This window comes from Ambystoma mexicanum, chromosome 3p (genome assembly GCF_040938575.1).
Source record: "Ambystoma mexicanum isolate Mex_15411 chromosome 3p, UKY_AmexF1_1, whole genome shotgun sequence".
NCBI classification, from domain to species: Eukaryota; Metazoa; Chordata; class Amphibia; order Caudata; family Ambystomatidae; genus Ambystoma; species Ambystoma mexicanum.
In genome coordinates, this window is record NC_090925.1 from 862,114,198 (window position 1) to 862,131,793 (window position 17,596).

The 17,596-nt window shown below is 49.1% G+C and overlaps 1 protein-coding gene across 2 annotated transcripts in view; it reads left to right on the plus strand.

Annotated features, from left to right (window-relative positions):
- LOC138581011 (uncharacterized) overlaps positions 1-17,596 on the plus strand; it is a 672,318-nt gene that overhangs the window by 612,181 nt on the left and 42,541 nt on the right. For both annotated transcript variants that reach the window (XM_069652014.1, XM_069652015.1), the window contains exon 8: positions 1,273-1,410. In XM_069652014.1, coding sequence (XP_069508115.1) covers positions 1,273-1,410 — 138 coding nt within the window. The remainder of the gene's footprint in view (positions 1-1,272; positions 1,411-17,596) is intronic.

Consider the following 17,596-nt stretch of genomic DNA (forward strand, 5'->3'; position numbering starts at 1 on the left):
ATGTTTTTGATTGTAACTGTATGTTAATTTTCCGCGGGTTCCCAGCCTTAGAATATTCAAGGTACGTGATTCCATCAAAAAGGCACTCATAATGGAGAATGGAGTTTACAGACAAGTAACATAGAGACGATTACTGTGTGGTACACATTTGCGCTCATTGGAAAATGTGATTTTGTGAATTAGTCATAAGAGGTAAACAATGTCCAATTATACTGAATTAAAAGTTAATTCATAAGATTGAAAAGTACAATAATGCAGACATGTGTTTATCACTATAGTTAGTGCTTTTCAAAGGCACACATTTCTTCGGTTATGTTTGAAGGAGGGCTAGAGACGTCCATTTCTTTTGTGTAATTATCAAGCACAGAAGGCTGGGAAACAAACATTGATCATAGTCATTTTCCTATTGCAGCAAAATAAGGTTAGTAATTACCAAAAACCAAGAAATCTCGAGCCCTCATAAGCATCTAGCTCAAGAAATGCATGCCTTGAGAATGTGCTACATAAATATTTTCTAATGGATCAAGGCTTAACTCTTATGACAACCTTTTAAAATTCCATTTTCCAACCAGCGCACATTTGTAACAATTAGATAATCTTCCTTGTTCAATCTAATTCTCCATCGTATTACCTTAATACTTTAGCTTAGCCATGCACTTTCGTGGCCAATGGAAACCTACAATCTGAGCTAGCAGCACCTGAGGCTCATCATTATCAGCCTGCTCCATTCTCTTCAGATAAGTCATGTTTTCCTTTTTTACGGAAACCAAATTGGCCTCTTAGAAACATATTGGCAATAGGTTTCCCCCAATAAATGCTTTCTTTAGCTCAGGCCTAGGCTATAACATTGACAAAGGGTTACGGTCGATGCCACAAAGTTAAATTGTTTGCATACACTATTTGCCTTCTAGTTCTTGATGAAATCCATCTTTTCTAGTTGCAATAGGTAGAAGAAAAACAGTTTGATGTAATTTTACCACCCAGGAATATAGATCAGTGGGCGGAGAACCTATATTAGTGATTTGTCTTAGACCTGTAGGTTATAATTTCTGCAGCAGGTTCTGAAACCACAAGCTATATTATCGGATGATAAAACCACTTCAAATCACACTGGTAACTGATCTAACTAAACCCACATTTTACTGACATATCAATTACAAGGACATGGATACAAATGTTGCTTAGTAGAGTTGTGATTAGGGATAAACTTGCCAAACCTGCTCTGTCTGTTCCTGAACCACTGTTCTAACTTATGTTTCCCTTTCATTGCAGCTGGAGGCATTGAGAATCGAGGAGAACATGGGTGGGACTTATATGACGCAGAGGCGCCGTTCCCCTCGCCGCTCCCCTTCCTCCAGCACTGATGGGCTGTCACCCTTGGTCTCCGAAGAGGAGTTCAGCTCCCTTAAGGTACAGTCATACATGCATAATTTAAGTTTCACCCGCTTCCCTGAAGGCTTCTCACATGCATTCAAACACATTGTTCCAAATGTGGGCACACTTGAAATGCCGAAATGTTCATCCAGAGAGCCACCTCGAGATAACAATAAAACAAGGAATTAGAATGCACTTAATTTACAGGGAACGTAAAGCTACTGATTAATGATGGCATTAGCAGATGAATGTTAGACAAGCAATCGGGTTCTTCAGTTTATTAACTGGGCCAGCAATTGTGCAAACTCGAGGTGCTGGAAATGAATGGAGACACAGTTATAAAGCAAGGCACTAGATCATTACAAGAATCAATACATGGACATTGACTCAGAGCTGTGGTTCTGTGCCTGTATGTGTTTTAGGAAAAACATTGGGTAGGAGCAGGAAAAGGGGTGGAAACAGCACAGTGGTGGAGAAGAGGAAACTAGCTAGGAAGGGGAAGCCCAGGCTTGTAGCAACTGGTGCTGAAACGGGGTCCATTGCACTAAGCCAGCTTCAGAACCGATCGAAGTCTCAAAAAGGGAGACCATTAATGCACCAGCCTATGGGAGCCGAGAGTCGTCTAAGACGAAGCGCATGTTGTCGTTGCCACCTTCAGCGGTTGGGGTGTTTTCAGTGGTGATTCCGACTTCTGAGGTGTTGTCATCAAGAATGTCACAGCTGTGGTCCCATCAGTGATCCCAGTTGCTGGAGTTGGCGTTATGGGCAGTGAGGTTTGGGCAGTCGTCTGTCATATCCCATTGTCGAGAAGCATTCAACATCGATCTGAAGATGGAGTTTCATGCAGGCCCAGATCTCAGTGCAGGTCAAGATTAGGGCTCTGTAGTCGCTGGTCCTATACTTGTCGTCAACACTTGTCATCCACAAGACACTGTTGTCTTTTCTCCCTCGTAAACACCCCTGAGCAGGATATGGGGAGTTACTATCCTGGAGAGGCCAGCAATGCTCCTAGGACCATCGGCGGCCGGAAAGGGAGGCATGCCGCCCACATTGATGGAGAATTTTATGGAGGTCTTTCAGCACTTCTGAGGAGAACAGGCACCATCCGTGGGTGTGGGAACTCAGGGCACAGACTCTGGTCTGTTCTTGGGAGGCTTTAGAGAAGGATTTGCAGCATGAGGAAGGGGAGATTCCTTGGGAGGAGGTCTCAACTACCAAGGAGACACTGAATTGCGACCCCATCAACCCCAGAGAACAATTTGGCCTTCCAGAACTTGATGGGCCCAATGTGAGCCATTTGCATTTGGATGTTGTAAGGAAGGCATGGTGTCAAAGTAAGACAGAAACAAGTGACCACAGTTCAAGGGTGTTTATTGAACGTTATCAAGGGTGTGATAAACACCTATCTAAACCTAAATCTAAGATGGGAGCAAGCTACAACCATCAAATAATAATAATGCAGTCCTAGTGGAGTGGAGTCAAAATAAAAGGGGCCTATACTAAAAAACCTATTGCCAATCCTTACCGCTAAGTTACAAATAGTGTGGGGTAATGTTCATGAAAAAGAAAGAAGTGTTCACAAAATGATAAGTCAGGATGTGCAGGCCATTGCCCTCCCTTCTCCACGTTTTCAGCACAGGACAAGGCGGTTTACTCTAACATAGCACACTCTTGGGCTTCTTCGGCATGAGGACACAGTTCCATTACAAGAATCAGGGCCTTCTATGCCCAAGTCTCTTAAATTATCAAAAGTCTCTTGATTCAGAGGGCCTGATGTATCAAACAAATGAAAAGTTCCTTTCCAAGTATTCTTGTAGGGTGATTCACACTTCACCCTGGATCCCGCTGAGCCGGGCTCAGATCCCTTTTCTACCACTATCTTTTCTCGGGTGACTCACGGTTCACCCCGGATCCCCCTCAGTCGGGCTGAGGTGCCTTTTACACAATCAGTCTCCCTCATCCGGGCTCGGACCAATTAAAGTTGGTATATCTTTTCTCAGGAGACTCACGGTTCACGCTGGATCCCCTTCAGCCGGGCTCACATCCCTTTTACACAATTAGTCTACGTCAGCAGGGATAGGACGAATTACAGTTCGTATTAGCTATCTAAGACTTTCGAATGTGCACAGGGTTTGGCTTGACCTGTTGCAGGACCACTTTGATTTCTCAGTTCAAAATTTTACATTCTCAGTTGGATACCTAACAGAGACCTTCGAATGAGCACCCACGTGGTTTTCGGACCACTCTGAATATGGTATCTTGGGTTGCCTCCCAAAGTTCAATCACAAAGCTCAATTACTTCTTTGGTTCCAATTATATTTGCGTTGCTCATCGCCACTGCCTCACACAAAGTTCTCTTTATACAAAGTTGCTGCTTGCAACATTGGTCCTAGCACAGACCGGTCTGCTATCAGTCTCTCCGACTCAGCTGTGCTGACTTTACTGGCGCTGCTTTGTTGTGGGAGCCAAAGACAGTACCACAGCGGCAATCGCTCCTCCGCGCCTTGGCTATCGATGTGGCAGAGCTCCGGGTACCTTCGATACACAATGCACCTTTCTTCAGCTTTGATTCCCGGGTTTTATGTTTCTTATTTTCAAGGGTTCGTAAAAGTAGCGGTTTTCCTCTGAAAGGCCAAGGGCAATTTCCTCCTTGCAACTCTTTCTGGTCTTGCCGTATTTGTCCTCGTATTAAACTGCCAACTCGGAACTGCTGCTTCCTCATGTGTTTTGCTTTGCTCAGAGTGTGCTTTTGTGCTCCGTATTTTATCTGTGTGGGGAAGAGTGATGGAAATCAGTGTGTGTAATTATCAGTAAGTGCCTGACTCTGCCTGACCAACATGTTGGCACATGTCAGGTATACAGCTCAGGTGTTAGTCCGTTTTCTCTCACAGTGAGCTGTCCGTGAGAAAGTGTTTTTGTCGGGAAAGGTGGGTGGGGAGGGTTGAGTACCTAGGTATCCTACCTGGTAGGATGGGGAAATGGTATTATAAGGAAAGGGATACCGTGTCTCACTTTCCCGTGTCCCACTTCCACTCCCTGAGGACCCCTCATCCAGGTGATCCTCCTGCACTGGTCCACCCCCAGGAACTGGATCCAAAAGTGATGAACATGTCCTGGCCACCTGGATGACAGATCTCTGGGGATTAGTGGATGAGATACCTTCTGGTTTCTCACATACCTTCCTCTATGCAATGTAGTGCATCTGTTTCATAAGGGAACCGAGAGAGGAAATCCATGTTTCCTTGGTCTTTGCCCTTTTGGTGCTCCACAGTGAAACAATAGGGTTGCAGGTCTAAGAACCATTGCATGACTCGAGGGTTAATCTATTCGCTGGCTAATCCCAACTAGTGGAGAATGATCCGTGACGAGTGTGAACTTTCTTCCAAGGAGGTAGTATGCAAGGTGGATAATGGCCCACTTGATGGCAAGGGCCTCTAAATCCAGCACAGAGTAATTTTTTTCACGTGGGAAAATGTTGTGACTCTTAAATAGGATGGGATGTTCCAATCCGTCGCAAATTTCTGACAAGACTGCTCCTACTCTAGTAAGGGAGGCGTCTATTTGTAATACAAACTCCTTGGAGAATTCTACTACCTTTAGGATTGGGTTCTGGCACAGGGTTTGTTTAAGGTTGTTGTAACATATATATCCTCTTCAGTCCATTGCATTTTCTGGGGTTCAGCATTCTTTAATTTGTCTGTTAGCCTAGCTGTTCTGTCCGAGAAGTTTGGGATAAACCTACGGTAATATTCAATTAACCCTAGGAATGCTGTGAGATCTCTTTTAGTTTTAGGTGTAGGGCTATCTAGGACTGCCTTCACTTTCTCTCGTTGAGGTTGGACGCTGCCATCGCCTACAAAGAAGCCGAGGTATTTCACAGCTGATTGTGCCAGCTTGCACTTGGATGGATTGGTAGTTAGGCCAGCTTCTCCGAGGGCTCTCATAATAGTAAAGAGGTGGAAAAGATAGTTTTCCCAGGTTTTACTATAAGTGACGATATTGGCAATATAAGCTCCACAGAAATCAGAGTAGGGCTGTAATATTTTGTCCATAAGTCATTGGAAGGTATCTGGAGCCCTATGTAAGCCAAAAGGGAGGACTTTGAACTGGAACAGTCCCAGGAGCGTCGAAAAAGCTGTTGTTTCCTTATCAGGTCCATACACTCGGACCTGCCAGTGTTCTTTTGTTAAATCTAGGGTTGATAGAAAAGTGGCGTTTCCGAGTTTATCGATTAGGTTGTCGATGCCTGGCATGGGATAGGCATCGAAATTGGAAATAGCATTGACTTGATGGAAGTCTATGCAAAACCTCTAGGAATCGTCAGGTTTGGTGACCAATACAATAGGGGACGGCCATGGGCTTGAAGAGGGTTTGATAATATTCACTCTCATCATTTTATTCACTTCCTCAACCACTATTTGTTTACGGGCTTCCAAGTGTCTATAAGGTTTCAGATGGACCACCTTTCCTTGGGTGTTCCAATGTATTGATAAGTGCCTTTCACTCTTCCCGGTTTCTCAGAGAATACATCAGGAAATGATATAACCAAATCTTTTAAATCTTCCTGTTGTTGATTAGATAGCTCTTGGGGGATCAGTTGGAAGTCATCTATTTCTTCTGGCACTAAACAAGATAGTATTGTGGCATTGGTGGCAGATGGATTTTCCTTCCACTGTTTTAAGAAATGTATGTTATATAGATGGATCTTTTGTTTCCTGTCAGGTTGAGTTACTTCATAGGTACAGGTTCCTGTTTGTACCAGTATCTCATACGGCCCATGCCACTTAAAGACTAGTTCGTTTTCCGAGGTAATGCAAGAGGACCAATACTATTTGTCCTATGGAAAACAATCTTAAGTTTACCTTCTTGTCAGAGGTGGATTTTTGTTGGATTTGGACCATTTGCATATGAGTATGGACTAGATCTCGAACAAGTCTCACATGCTCTCGTAACCTGGTAGCAGTTTGTGAAAGGGGAATGGGTGCCTCTTCTCTTTCTTCCCAGGTCTCCCGGAGCAAGTCCAGGATATATCTAGGCTCCCTACCATTAAGGAGTTCAAAAGGAGAGAACCCAGGGGAGGCTTGAGGGTTTTTTCTTAAGCCCAGGGTGGCATATGGTCCCAGTCCTTTCCATCTTTATCTACCAATTTTCTTAGGATAATTGTGACTGTTTTGTTGAATCTTTCTACCAATCTGTCTTTTTGGGGGTGGTAAACTGAAGTTCGTAAGGTTGTAATATGGAGTAGCTCCTTGACTTCACCCATGAGCTTGCTCATGAAGTTGGATCCTTGATCCGTTAGGATTTCCTTAGGAAAGCCAACTCTGGAGAAAGAAAATGGAAGAAGGTGTTTTATAATCTGTTGGGTGGTGGTGGTGTTCGGTATAGGGAATGCCTTGGGGTATCTGGTCATGTAGTCAACAATCACAAGGACATATTTGTTACCCAGTCTAGACGTTTCTAAAGGTCCAATGATGTCCATTCAAATTCTTGAGAAAGGGACTTCTATTATAGGTAAAGGATTCGGAGGGGCAGGCAATGGGATGAGAGTATTGGTTTTCTGACATATCCCCCATGTTTTAATCAAGGTTTTTTTTATCAGCATGGATACCTGGTCGGTAAAACTTCCCACTGAATCTGTTCCTGGGTCTTGAATTGTTTTAAGTGTCCCCTTACTCATATGGGAATGTGCAATCTCTAGTATGATCTTCTGGGGTTTTGTGGGGATTACTGAATATTACTTGGGCCTTCTGTAGATGTTTTTCTATATAGCAATCCTTACTTTTTTTTTGATAAAACATTTTTTATTAATTAATTATAACATGGACAAAACAACCAAAAACAAAAGAAAAACGACAGCCACAGCGGTTGATGCCAGCTTGTCCAATCTTACAGTAGCATTAGTATCACCAATTACCTAGATCACAACCGTGACCCACTTTGTATGTGTTCAGAGATGCATCACCAATGTTCGTACACCTCAGGGCCCTCCCTCCTCCCACGCCCCCAAATTTTAGAAGCTTTGGTGGGGCAGCCTCTTGCATTGTATATCCAGCGTTCGATCATAGCACATATGTCCATGTCCATGTCCACTGCCCATTGCTCCAACGTCGGGGACTCTGGCACTCCCCATTTTTGTGCGATGTTGTGCTTCATCAGGGCTGCTGCCGTATGCAGTAACAATTTTCCCCACTTATTGATATCGCTCTCTCCTGGTACACCCAGGATTAGGACCTTCGGATCCAGTTCTATCGTGCTAGAGAGTATCCTAGCCAGTTCCCGGCAGCAGGCATCCCAGAAGTCTTGGATGCAGGGGCATGACCACAGTATATAAAAGTAGGTTCCCTCCTCCTCCCCACACCGGAGACAGTTCGGGTTTGTTGCCCTCTTCCAACCATACAATGCAGTTCTAGGGTAATACACTCTGTGTAATATTTTGAGTTGCACCAGCCTAAGCCTAGAGGAGATGGCCACCACCCGTGGGTGCATTAGTACCTGGATCCAGTCCTCGGGGTTGATTTCCCCTACATCTCTTTCCCATTTGGCTTTTAAGCTGGTCAATTCAGGAGTAGCGAAGGATGTGATGGCGTTGTAGAGGATGGATGTGCATGTGGTGGGGATGTATTCAGGCAATATGTTGCGTTCTATTGGTGTGTACTCCGGGATATTGTCCTCTGTAGGTATGTGGGTTCTCAGGGCGTGGGTCATTTGCATGTAGTGGTACCTCTCTGTGTCTGGGAGTTGGAATTTGAGTTGCAACTCCGCAAATGGGGCCAGATTCCCGTCTTTCAAGACGTCCCCCACTTTCAGAATCCCAGCCCTCACCCAGCGTGGCCATGGTTCAAGTTTCTCAATTTCCCTCAGATTGCCGTTTTTCCATAGGGGTTGTGTACGTGTCTCCAAATGGTGGTGATATGTGCCCCCGTTGTTGGCGGAGGGGGTCTCTGGGGGGTTGGTACAGTAAGTGTAATGGATCAGTGTCTTGCATGGCCCCCATGTCGGCCCTAATATGGGGTAATTCCCGGTCCCCGTGCAGCAGGTCGTTGACCACCACGAGTTGTGAGGCCCAGTAATAGGTCTGAAGGCGAGGCACTCATATCCCACCCTCCCAGACCGACCTTTGAAGTGTGGTCAGTGCTATACGTGCTGGCCTCCACCCCATAGAAGCTCCCTGAGAAGGGCCTCCCCCCGGTCAAATTCAGATTTTGGGATCTGCAATGGGGCATTCTGAAGGACGTAGAGGAATCACGGAAGGGCCATCATTTTAAAAAGTGCGGCTCTACCCATGAGGGTCAGGGGGAGAAGCTTCCAGTGGTGGACGTCATTGGAGAACCGGTGAATGATTGGTTGGAGATTCTGCGCTGCATAGCTGGTAAGGTCTGTTGTTATCCAGATCCCAAGGTACCGGAAGCCAAGCTGCTCCATACGGTATGGGCATTCCCGTGGGTTAGTCTGTCCTCCTCCCTTCACTGGGAAGAAAACAGATTTCTTCCAGTTGATTCTCAGTCCACTAAATTCCCCGTAGCGGACGAGTATCTGAGTCACTATAGGGCATGTCCTGGCAGGTTCTCCCAGATATACCAGGAGGTCATCCGCATGCAGGGAGATTCGATCTTCGTGTCCCTCTGGCCATCTAAATCCCGTCCAGGATGCACTCTGGTGGAGCCATAGGGCGAGTGGTTCAAGCACGAGGGCGAAGAGAAGGGGGGAGAGGGGGCATCCCTGTCGCATGCCCCTGCCCAAGTAAAAGGATCGAGAGGTCCACCCACTCACCCTGACTTCCGCCTGGATATTTGTATATAACAGCTTCATCCATCTTAGAAACCATCTCCAAACCCCATGCATTTCATGATCTCCCAAAGGCTATCCCATCGGACCGAGTCGAAGGCCTTTTCAAAATCGATTGCCAGAAGGGCAAGCGGACTGTCAATGATGGGAGCCAGTTCTAATGTCAGGTGGAGTCCAGGGCAGGTTCATTCGGGTTGACTTGTGTGGCATAAAGCCACATTGGTCCTGGTGTATCAGAGTGTCAGCAACCGGTTGTAGCCTGTTGGCTAGGAGCTTAGCCAGGACCTTGGCTTCGCCATTGATTAACGAGATTGGCCTGTAAGAGGCACATTTATCCTGGGGTTTGTCAGATTTAGGGATAACCACGATGGTAGCCTTACACAGGTCCGGTGGGAGGGTGCCTTGTTCAAGGGCGCTCAGTAGCATTTTATGGAGGGAGGCCGTTATATTGTCCCCGCCCAGCTTCTGCCAAGTTTCGACCGGGAACCCGTTGGGGCCCAGCGTTTTCCCTGTCTGCAATTGTGCTAGTGCTTCGGCTACTTCGGCCTCTGAGAGGTCACAGTCCAGACTTGCCCTCTGTTGTGCTGAGAGAGTTAGGAGTGTTATGCCGTTTAGGAGGGTTGGGTCCAACGACGAGGTTGGGGCCTGGTATAGTGCCGCATAGAATTGGGTAAAGGCCTCCGCTATCTCAGCGTCCGACTGGCACCTCTCACCCTGTGGGGTGACGATCTCCCGGACACAGCGTTGTCCCTCATCCCTCCTCTCTAGCCAAGCTAACATTTTGCCGGCTTTGTCCCCATGCTCATAAATTCTTGCTCTGGAGTCCCAGTGGGCTTGTTTGGCATTGTCTAGCAATAGGTTTCGGTGGCTCGTTTGAGGGACATTTGGGTCTGAGGGGGATGGGTCAAGGATGTGTTCGTTCTCCCTTTGGGTCAGTTCCCCCTCCGCTATCTTCTGGAGTCTCTATTTCCGTTTGTTCACTACCCAGGAGATTAGTGCGCCTCGTAGCACGGCGGCCTTGTAGGCCTCCCATACCACTACCGGGTCGTGTTCCCCAGTGTTGTTAAGCTCGAAGTACTCGGTGGAGACTTCAGCAAGGCAGTCCACAAGCTCGGGGAAACCCAGGTAGTAATTATTCAGTCTCCATGTTCTAGGAGGGATGCACCCTGTATCCTCATTTCCACCAGCAGGGATGAGTGGTCTGAGACACCCCGGGGGAGTAAGTCTGCTGATGTTACCCTGAAAAGGTCTATATGCGGGAGAAAGAGATAGTCAATCCTGGAGAGGGAGCCGTGGGCTCTGGAGTGGAATGAGTACCCTCTAGTATCCAGGTCCAACTCTCGCCACACGTCACAGAGACCCAAGGCAGATGCAAAGTTAAATAGCCTAGTGGGGATATCCGGGTTGCGCTGTCTAAGATGGGTGCGGTCATTGGCGTTGCACATGACATCACTAAAGTCTCCCCCAAGAAACCACTTATCAGGCTGATGTTTGCCTATGAGGGTAGTCAATTCATCTAGTAGTTCCTGCCCCAGTCCGGGCGGGGAGTATATTGAGACAAAAGCGACTTTCGAGGGGATTGGGTCCTCCGACGTATTCCATATCTATGACATGTAATCACCACAGCTGTGCTGCTTCGGAAACTTTTTTCGGCGTCTGCGTCCTGCGTCGATGACGTCGATGCGCCGTCGTCGAGGACCTCCTCCGACGTCATCCGATGTGATAAGTAGGACGCACAACGCCAGTAGCCTCAGTTCCGTTTTTTCCGCGAACGTGTTGCTTCGTGTTTCTCGGTTTAAACGCCTCGACTCTTTGGAGTTCTGTTCTTCTCGGTTCTTCGAACCTGTTCGTTTGTGAAAAATCCTTCTGAAGATGTCTACTTCGTCTTCGACCCCGCGTCCGGGTTTCAAGAAGTGCGGGGAGTGTGGGTCCAAGCTGTCGGTGACGGACTCGCACAACGCCTGCCTCTGGTGCCTCGGGGAGGCCCACGACACGGATGACTGTATCGACTGCCAGTCGCTCACGTCCAAAGCCTTATGCGAACGTAAGAAGAAGTTGTCGGTAGGTCGGGTGTCCAAGCCCCGGAAGTCGAAGTCTACGGGGCTTTCGACGGATGATTCGAGGGGTGACTCTCCGTGTCATCGTCGGAAGTCTCGTGGGTCTCCTTCTAGGAGTCGGTCTCGCCACTCCTCTGCCTCTTCGAGGCATTCTCGGAAGCGCCGACATCGGTCGTCTTCCAGGTCCTCTTCGGAGGGCTCTGCCCGGCACGTCGCTTACCCCTCGGGCCGTGCGACGCCGGAGGTATGGGCTTCCTTCGGGAAGCAGATGTTGGCGATTCTTGAGTCGCAGGGTACTCAGCCGTCCGCGCCCCCGAGTGGGGTCGGTCGTGTGAGGTCGAGAGACACCGCTCGCAGGAGTGGTCGGCACGAGTCATGGGAGAGGTCCCGTTCGGACAGGGGGACTCGTTCTCGACGTACCCGTTCCAGGTCCCGGTCCTCGACGCGTTTGAGACCGTGTGCACCTGTGAGGTCTTCGAAGAAGGCTTCGACGTCTGTGGCGTCGAGGGCGTCGACAGGCTTTCTCGAGGCTCTGGCTCCGAGGAAGTCGTCGATGCCGTCGACGCTCAGGTTGTCGAGGGACACGCTCGGGGCTCCGGCCTCGAGGGCTGTGTCGACGCCGCCGATTCTGGAGGCGCTGCATCTGACGTCAACGCCGATTTCCTCGATGTCGACGCCGTTCCTCTCGGCGCCGATGCCGGTTCTCTCGACGCTGGCGCCGATTCGCTCGACGCCATTGACGCCTTTCGTGTCGGAGGTACCCCAGGGCACGGGTGGACCCCCTAGGAAGGCTCTGGTTAAGAGAAAGCACTCTCGAGTGCCTTCTTTTCGCCACCTGGACTATATTTCAGAGGCGGATGAGGATTCTGATGGCCTGGTTCCTAGTCAGGTTCCGGATGACATTGTCTCGGGCCATAGTCGGTTTGACGAGTTGAGACAGTCACTGCATGATGCCAGTGGACTGGACACCTCTCCGGAGGTGGAGTTTTGTAGGCCTGAGCCTGGCTCTCATGCTGATTCCTCGTACCGGCGCCTTATGGCTAGGGTTTCTGAGTACTTGGGATGGTCTGCTCCCCCAGGGGAGTTTGTGCAGGATGATCTGACAGACATCCTTGATGTTGGTCCCCCAACTGACCCGGTTCTGCCGTTCCATATGGCTTTACAGAGAAGGGTGGCGGCGGCTTGGACTGCTCCGGAGAGTCTCCCGGCGGTGGGCAGTTCATTGTCGCGAAAATACCGTCCAGCCAGTGGCGACCCCTGCTACTTGACCTGGCACCCCACTCCGGAGAGTTTGGTGGTGCTGGCGGCCACGGCCCCGGCGAAGCAGGCGTCGTACCCTACCATCCCTCCTGATAGGGACGACAAACGTTTTGATGGCTGGGCGGAGAAAGTGTTTTCTTCTGGTGGTATGGCGCTTCAGGCGGCCAACTCCATTTGTGCCTTGTCTCGTTTCACGCACACTCTGTAGAACTGTGTTGCGTTAGCGGCTGAACATGTTCCCGAAGGGGATGAACGGGATGGTTTCCTTGCTATGGTCCAGGATGGTAAGGATGCCATGTGTGAGTCCGTTCAGTCGGGTTTGGACTTAGCTGAATGCGTCAGTAGGTCCATGGCGGCGAGCACCGTGATACGCAGGTTTGCGTGGTTGCGGAAGTCGGGGTTTGCGCCTGATGTGCAGTCCCGGCTCCTCAACATGCCCTTTGATGGTGAACACCTTTTTGGCAGCAAGGCTGACGAGAGCCTTGAGAGGTTGCAGACCTCAAAAGCTGCAGCGAAGTCGTTGGGCGCTGCAGTTCACCAACCTCCGCCTTTTCGTCCTGGGGACAGCAGTGGAGGGGTGGTTCCTTTCGCTTTTACTCCTCCTTCAGTAAAGCGAGAGGAGCTGGCAGTCAAAGAGGCCAACGCAGGGGTACCTGAGGTGGACGACAGGGTACCCGTGGTGCCAAGGCCGCTCGGGCAGTTGCCTCTTTGCCCTCAGGTAACGCCGCAGCCGCTCCCACTCAGTCATGAGGCCATGTCCCATGGTTCGCCGGTTGGGGGAAGGCTGGCGCAGCATCTTGTAGAGTGGCAAGCCATTACTTCAGATGTGTGGGTTCTGGAGATCATAACCCACGGCTACTGTCTTCCTTTTCGGCACAGGCCTCGCGACAATCCACCGGGGAACCTCTCTTTGCAGAGTCCGGATCCGCTCTTTGCGCAGGAAATTCAAGCCCTGCTGGAGAAAGGCGCCATAGAACTGGTGCCTGTAGCGGAGAGTAACAAGGGTTGGTATTCCCCTTATTTTTTGGTTTCGAAGAAAGACGGGGGATTGAGACCCATCATGGACTTGCGCGGTTTGAACAAACTCCTCAGGAAGGACAAGTTCAAGATGGTCTCTCTCTCTCAAGTCCTCCAGGCCCTTCAGCTTCAGGACTGGTTGGTGTCACTCGACCTCAAGGATGCTTACTTCCATGTGCCGATCCATCCCAAGCACAAGAAGTACCTGAGGTTCGCGGTTGGCGACTCGCACTTTCAGTTTCGGGTCCTGCCGTTCGGATTGACCTCCGCCCCGAGGGTTTTCACCAAGCTCATGGTGGTGGTGGCAGCGCATCTCAGGCAAGGGGGGATTCACGTCTACCCCTACCTGGACGATTGGTTGATCAGGGGGAGCTCTCCCGAGCAAGTCCTAGATCATCTATCGATCACCTGTCGCTCCCTTCACAGGCTGGGCTTCTCCCTCAATTTAAAGAAGTCCCATTTGACGCCAACACAGCGGCTCCAGTACATCGGAGCAGTGCTCGACACTTCCCTGGGGCAGTGTTTTCCTCCCCAGGTGAGGGCTCTTCACATTCAGCAGATGGTGCACAAGTTTCAGCATGCCCAGACGCTCCCAGCGTTCGAGTTCTTGAGGTTGCTCGGCCTCATGGCATCCTGCATTCTTCTGGTGCCAGAGGCTCGCCTGCGGATGAGATCTTTGCAGTGGGCACTCAAGACGCAATGGTCGCAGTCCTCTGGCAGGATGTCGGACTCGATTCAGGTGCCGTCCTCGGTCGCCCGGGACCTTCTGTGGTGGGCCGTCGAAGGCAACTTAATGAAGGGGGCTCCATTTTGGCTTCCCTGGCCGGAGGTGACGATCGTGACGGATGCATCCCTCACGGGATGGGGAGCTCATGCCAACGGGCTGACAGTCAGCGGTCGTTGGTCTCCGTCGGAGTCCAGACTCCATATCAATCTGTTGGAGCTGAGGGCCGTCAGGCTAGCCCTGAAGGCTTTTCTGCCGTCTGTGCGAGGGAAGAATGTCCTGATCCTGACGGACAACACAGTGGCCATGCACTACCTCAACAAAAGGGGGGGGCGGGGTCACTTCCTCTGTGCAGAGAGGCGATGCAGCTCGAGTTCTGGGCCATCCAGCAGGAAGTTTCGATCTCGGCAGTTCATCTGGCCGGAGCCGAAAACGTGACGGCGGACGCTCTGAGCAGGCAGAGCGCGATCTCTCACGAGTGGGAGTTGGCTCAGGAGATTCTCCTGGAGATCTTCGCCCTTTGGGGGACCCCTCAAGTGGATCTCTTCGCCTCCAGTGTCAACCGGAAGTGCGAAAGGTTTTGCTCGCGGGAATTTCCTCCAGAAGGAGCCTTAGGAGACGCGTTCGTGGTGGAGTGGTCATTCCCGCTGCTGTACGCGTTTCCTCCAGTCCCCGTCATCCCGCAAGTGCTGCGGAGGTTACGGAAGTTCGGTTCCCGGATGATCCTCATTGCCCCGGCGTGGGCTCGGAGGACGTGGTACCCGGACCTTCTCGACTTATCCATCTGCCCTCCACGTCGTCTTCCCTACCAAGATGGTCTGCTCTCACGGGAGGGGGGTCAGGTTCTCCATCCAGAGGTCAGATCCCTCAACCTTCACGCTTGGCTTCTGAAAGGTTGAGATATAAGGATTGGGACCTCCCTGAGGACGTGATGGAGGTGTTGCTTTCGGCCCGAAGACCGGCAACAAAGTCTCTGTACCGTTGCCGTTGGCGTAAGTTCTGCGACTGGTGCAGGGTTCAGAATGTGGATCCTTTTGCATGTGACATCCCCATGGTTCTGTCCTTTTTACTTTCTTTGGCCCACAGGGGCTTGCAAGTGGGTACCGTTAAGGGTTACCTGGCGGCGCTGTCCATCTTTAAGCGCTCGTCTGAAGAGTGTTCTCACTTTAAAATCCCTTTGATTTCACAGTTCCTGAAAGGGCTCACTAATGTGTTCCCTCCGTCACCTTTCCTGGTGCCCGGTTGGGATTTAAACCTGGTTCTTAAGTTTCTTATGGGTGCTCCATTTGAGCCTTTACATTCTTGACCTTTGAGGCTGTTAACTCTGAAAACTGTGTTTTTAGTTGCGGTTACTTCCGCTCGCAGAGTGAGTGAGTTACAGGCACTTTCAGTTCAGCCTCCCTTCACTGTATTTCACAAGGACAGGGTTGTCCTTCGTGTTCGTCCTTCTTTTCTTCCGGAGGTAGTGTCGGAATTTCATTTGGCCCAGAAGGTTGTTCTTCCGGCATTCTAACCTCCTCCGCATCCTGGTAAGGAAGAGGAGAGGCTCCATAGGCTTGATCCTAGGAGAGCTTTAAGATTTTATGTTTCACGCATGTCCCGGGTCAGAGTGGACGATCATCTCTTTATTGGTTACGCTGGGAAGCGTTTGGGGCAAGCTGTGACGAAACAGACTTTGTCTCGCTGGATTATTTTAGCCATCTCGGAGTGTTACCGTTTGGCGGGTAAGGACCCACCGGCTGGCTTGCGGGCCCATTCTACCAGGGGTGTGGCTGCATCTACTGCACTGCAGAGGGGTGTTCCTATTCGCAACATCTGTGATGCAGCCACCTGGGCTTCAGTACATGCATTTGTACGTCACTATTCCCTCGATTCCATCCGAGGGCAGGATCTGGCCTTTGGCAAGGCGGTCCTTTGCTCTGCTATTTGATTGACTATTCTAAATTTTGATTCTAAATTCTTTCCCTCCTCCTTGCTCTGGTACTGCTTTGGGAGTCTGTCATAGATATGGAATACGTCGGAGGACCTAATCCCCTCGAAGAACAAGTTACTTTCTTACCTGGTAACGTTCTTTCAATGGGATGGTCCGACGACGTATTCCATATCGCTCCCGCCCTGCCTTCCCCGCCGCAGAATTTCTTTTGCGATTGCAGCTTACGTTCCGCAAGGCTTTGTGTCTGACTGGCAGTTGACTAATGTCACACGTTCAGGGGGAAAAAACTACAACTGAGGCTACGGGCGTCGTGCGTCCTACTTATCACATCGGATGACGTCGGACGTCGGAGGAGGTCCTCGACGACGGCGCATCGACGTCATCGACGCAGGATGCAGACGCCGAAAAAAGTTTCCGAAGCAGCACAGCTGTGGTGATTACATGTCATAGATATGGAATACGTCGTCGGACCATCCCATTGAAAGAACGTTACCAGGTAAGAAAGTAACTTGTTCTTCTCATTCCACAGCGTTCCCAGGATTAGCACGTACCGACCCAGAGGGTCTTGTTCTAAATACTGGAGGGCAAAAGGGATGCGTTTATGTATGAGAATGAGAGTGCCCCTGGATCCCATTATGTATCCCGCTTGAAAGGCGGGTTTTTGATTTTTATATTTGGTACTCTATTGGTGTGCGATTCCCAGAAAATAATATACAGTCAATTTTCCAGTCTGATTTGATTTGTTTATTTTATAATATAAGTTGCCAGTTCCTTCATGTATTCGATTCATACATTATGGTATTGCTGTGTCCTTAATTTGTACTTGCAGTATGTATTAACTTCATACATTTGTATACAACTTCTTGTTCTTAATGATTAAATAACACATATGTATAGTTCCACATTCATTACATAATCTCCCAACACGTGTTTCCCGACAGTTTTCGCTGTGGTTCTTCAGGAGAGATTCTAGGACCAAAAGAAAATATAAAAATAAGAAAAAGTTTTTTTTAATTGTAAATGGAGAGCATTCTCTTAATAAGGTCATAACTATTTAGTTTATGACAATGAGGACCTTAATTATTTGAAAAGTTTGTATGAGTCCACTCACCCTTTTTCTGTTTTCTGGATCTCGGTTTGACAATAGTAGCTGGATTTTTTGTATATTTCCATTCACCTTTTCTTGAGATTATGTTTGCAATTTTCCTCCACAAATCTATGAAAAAGCGCAAACATTAGCTGTTCTAATATAAGATTTTTATTGTAATGTATTACCTAAAAGTTGTAAATTTGTAGATTTTTAGAGGATCCAGAGTTATGAAGATAGTTACTAGTCTCCCCATATCTTCTAGTCATAGCTTTTGACTAAATCTCAGACTAAGATTGCTTGGTAACTTTGAGGATACAAATATATAAAAAATGCACTGGTCAAGGATGCTAAGTAAT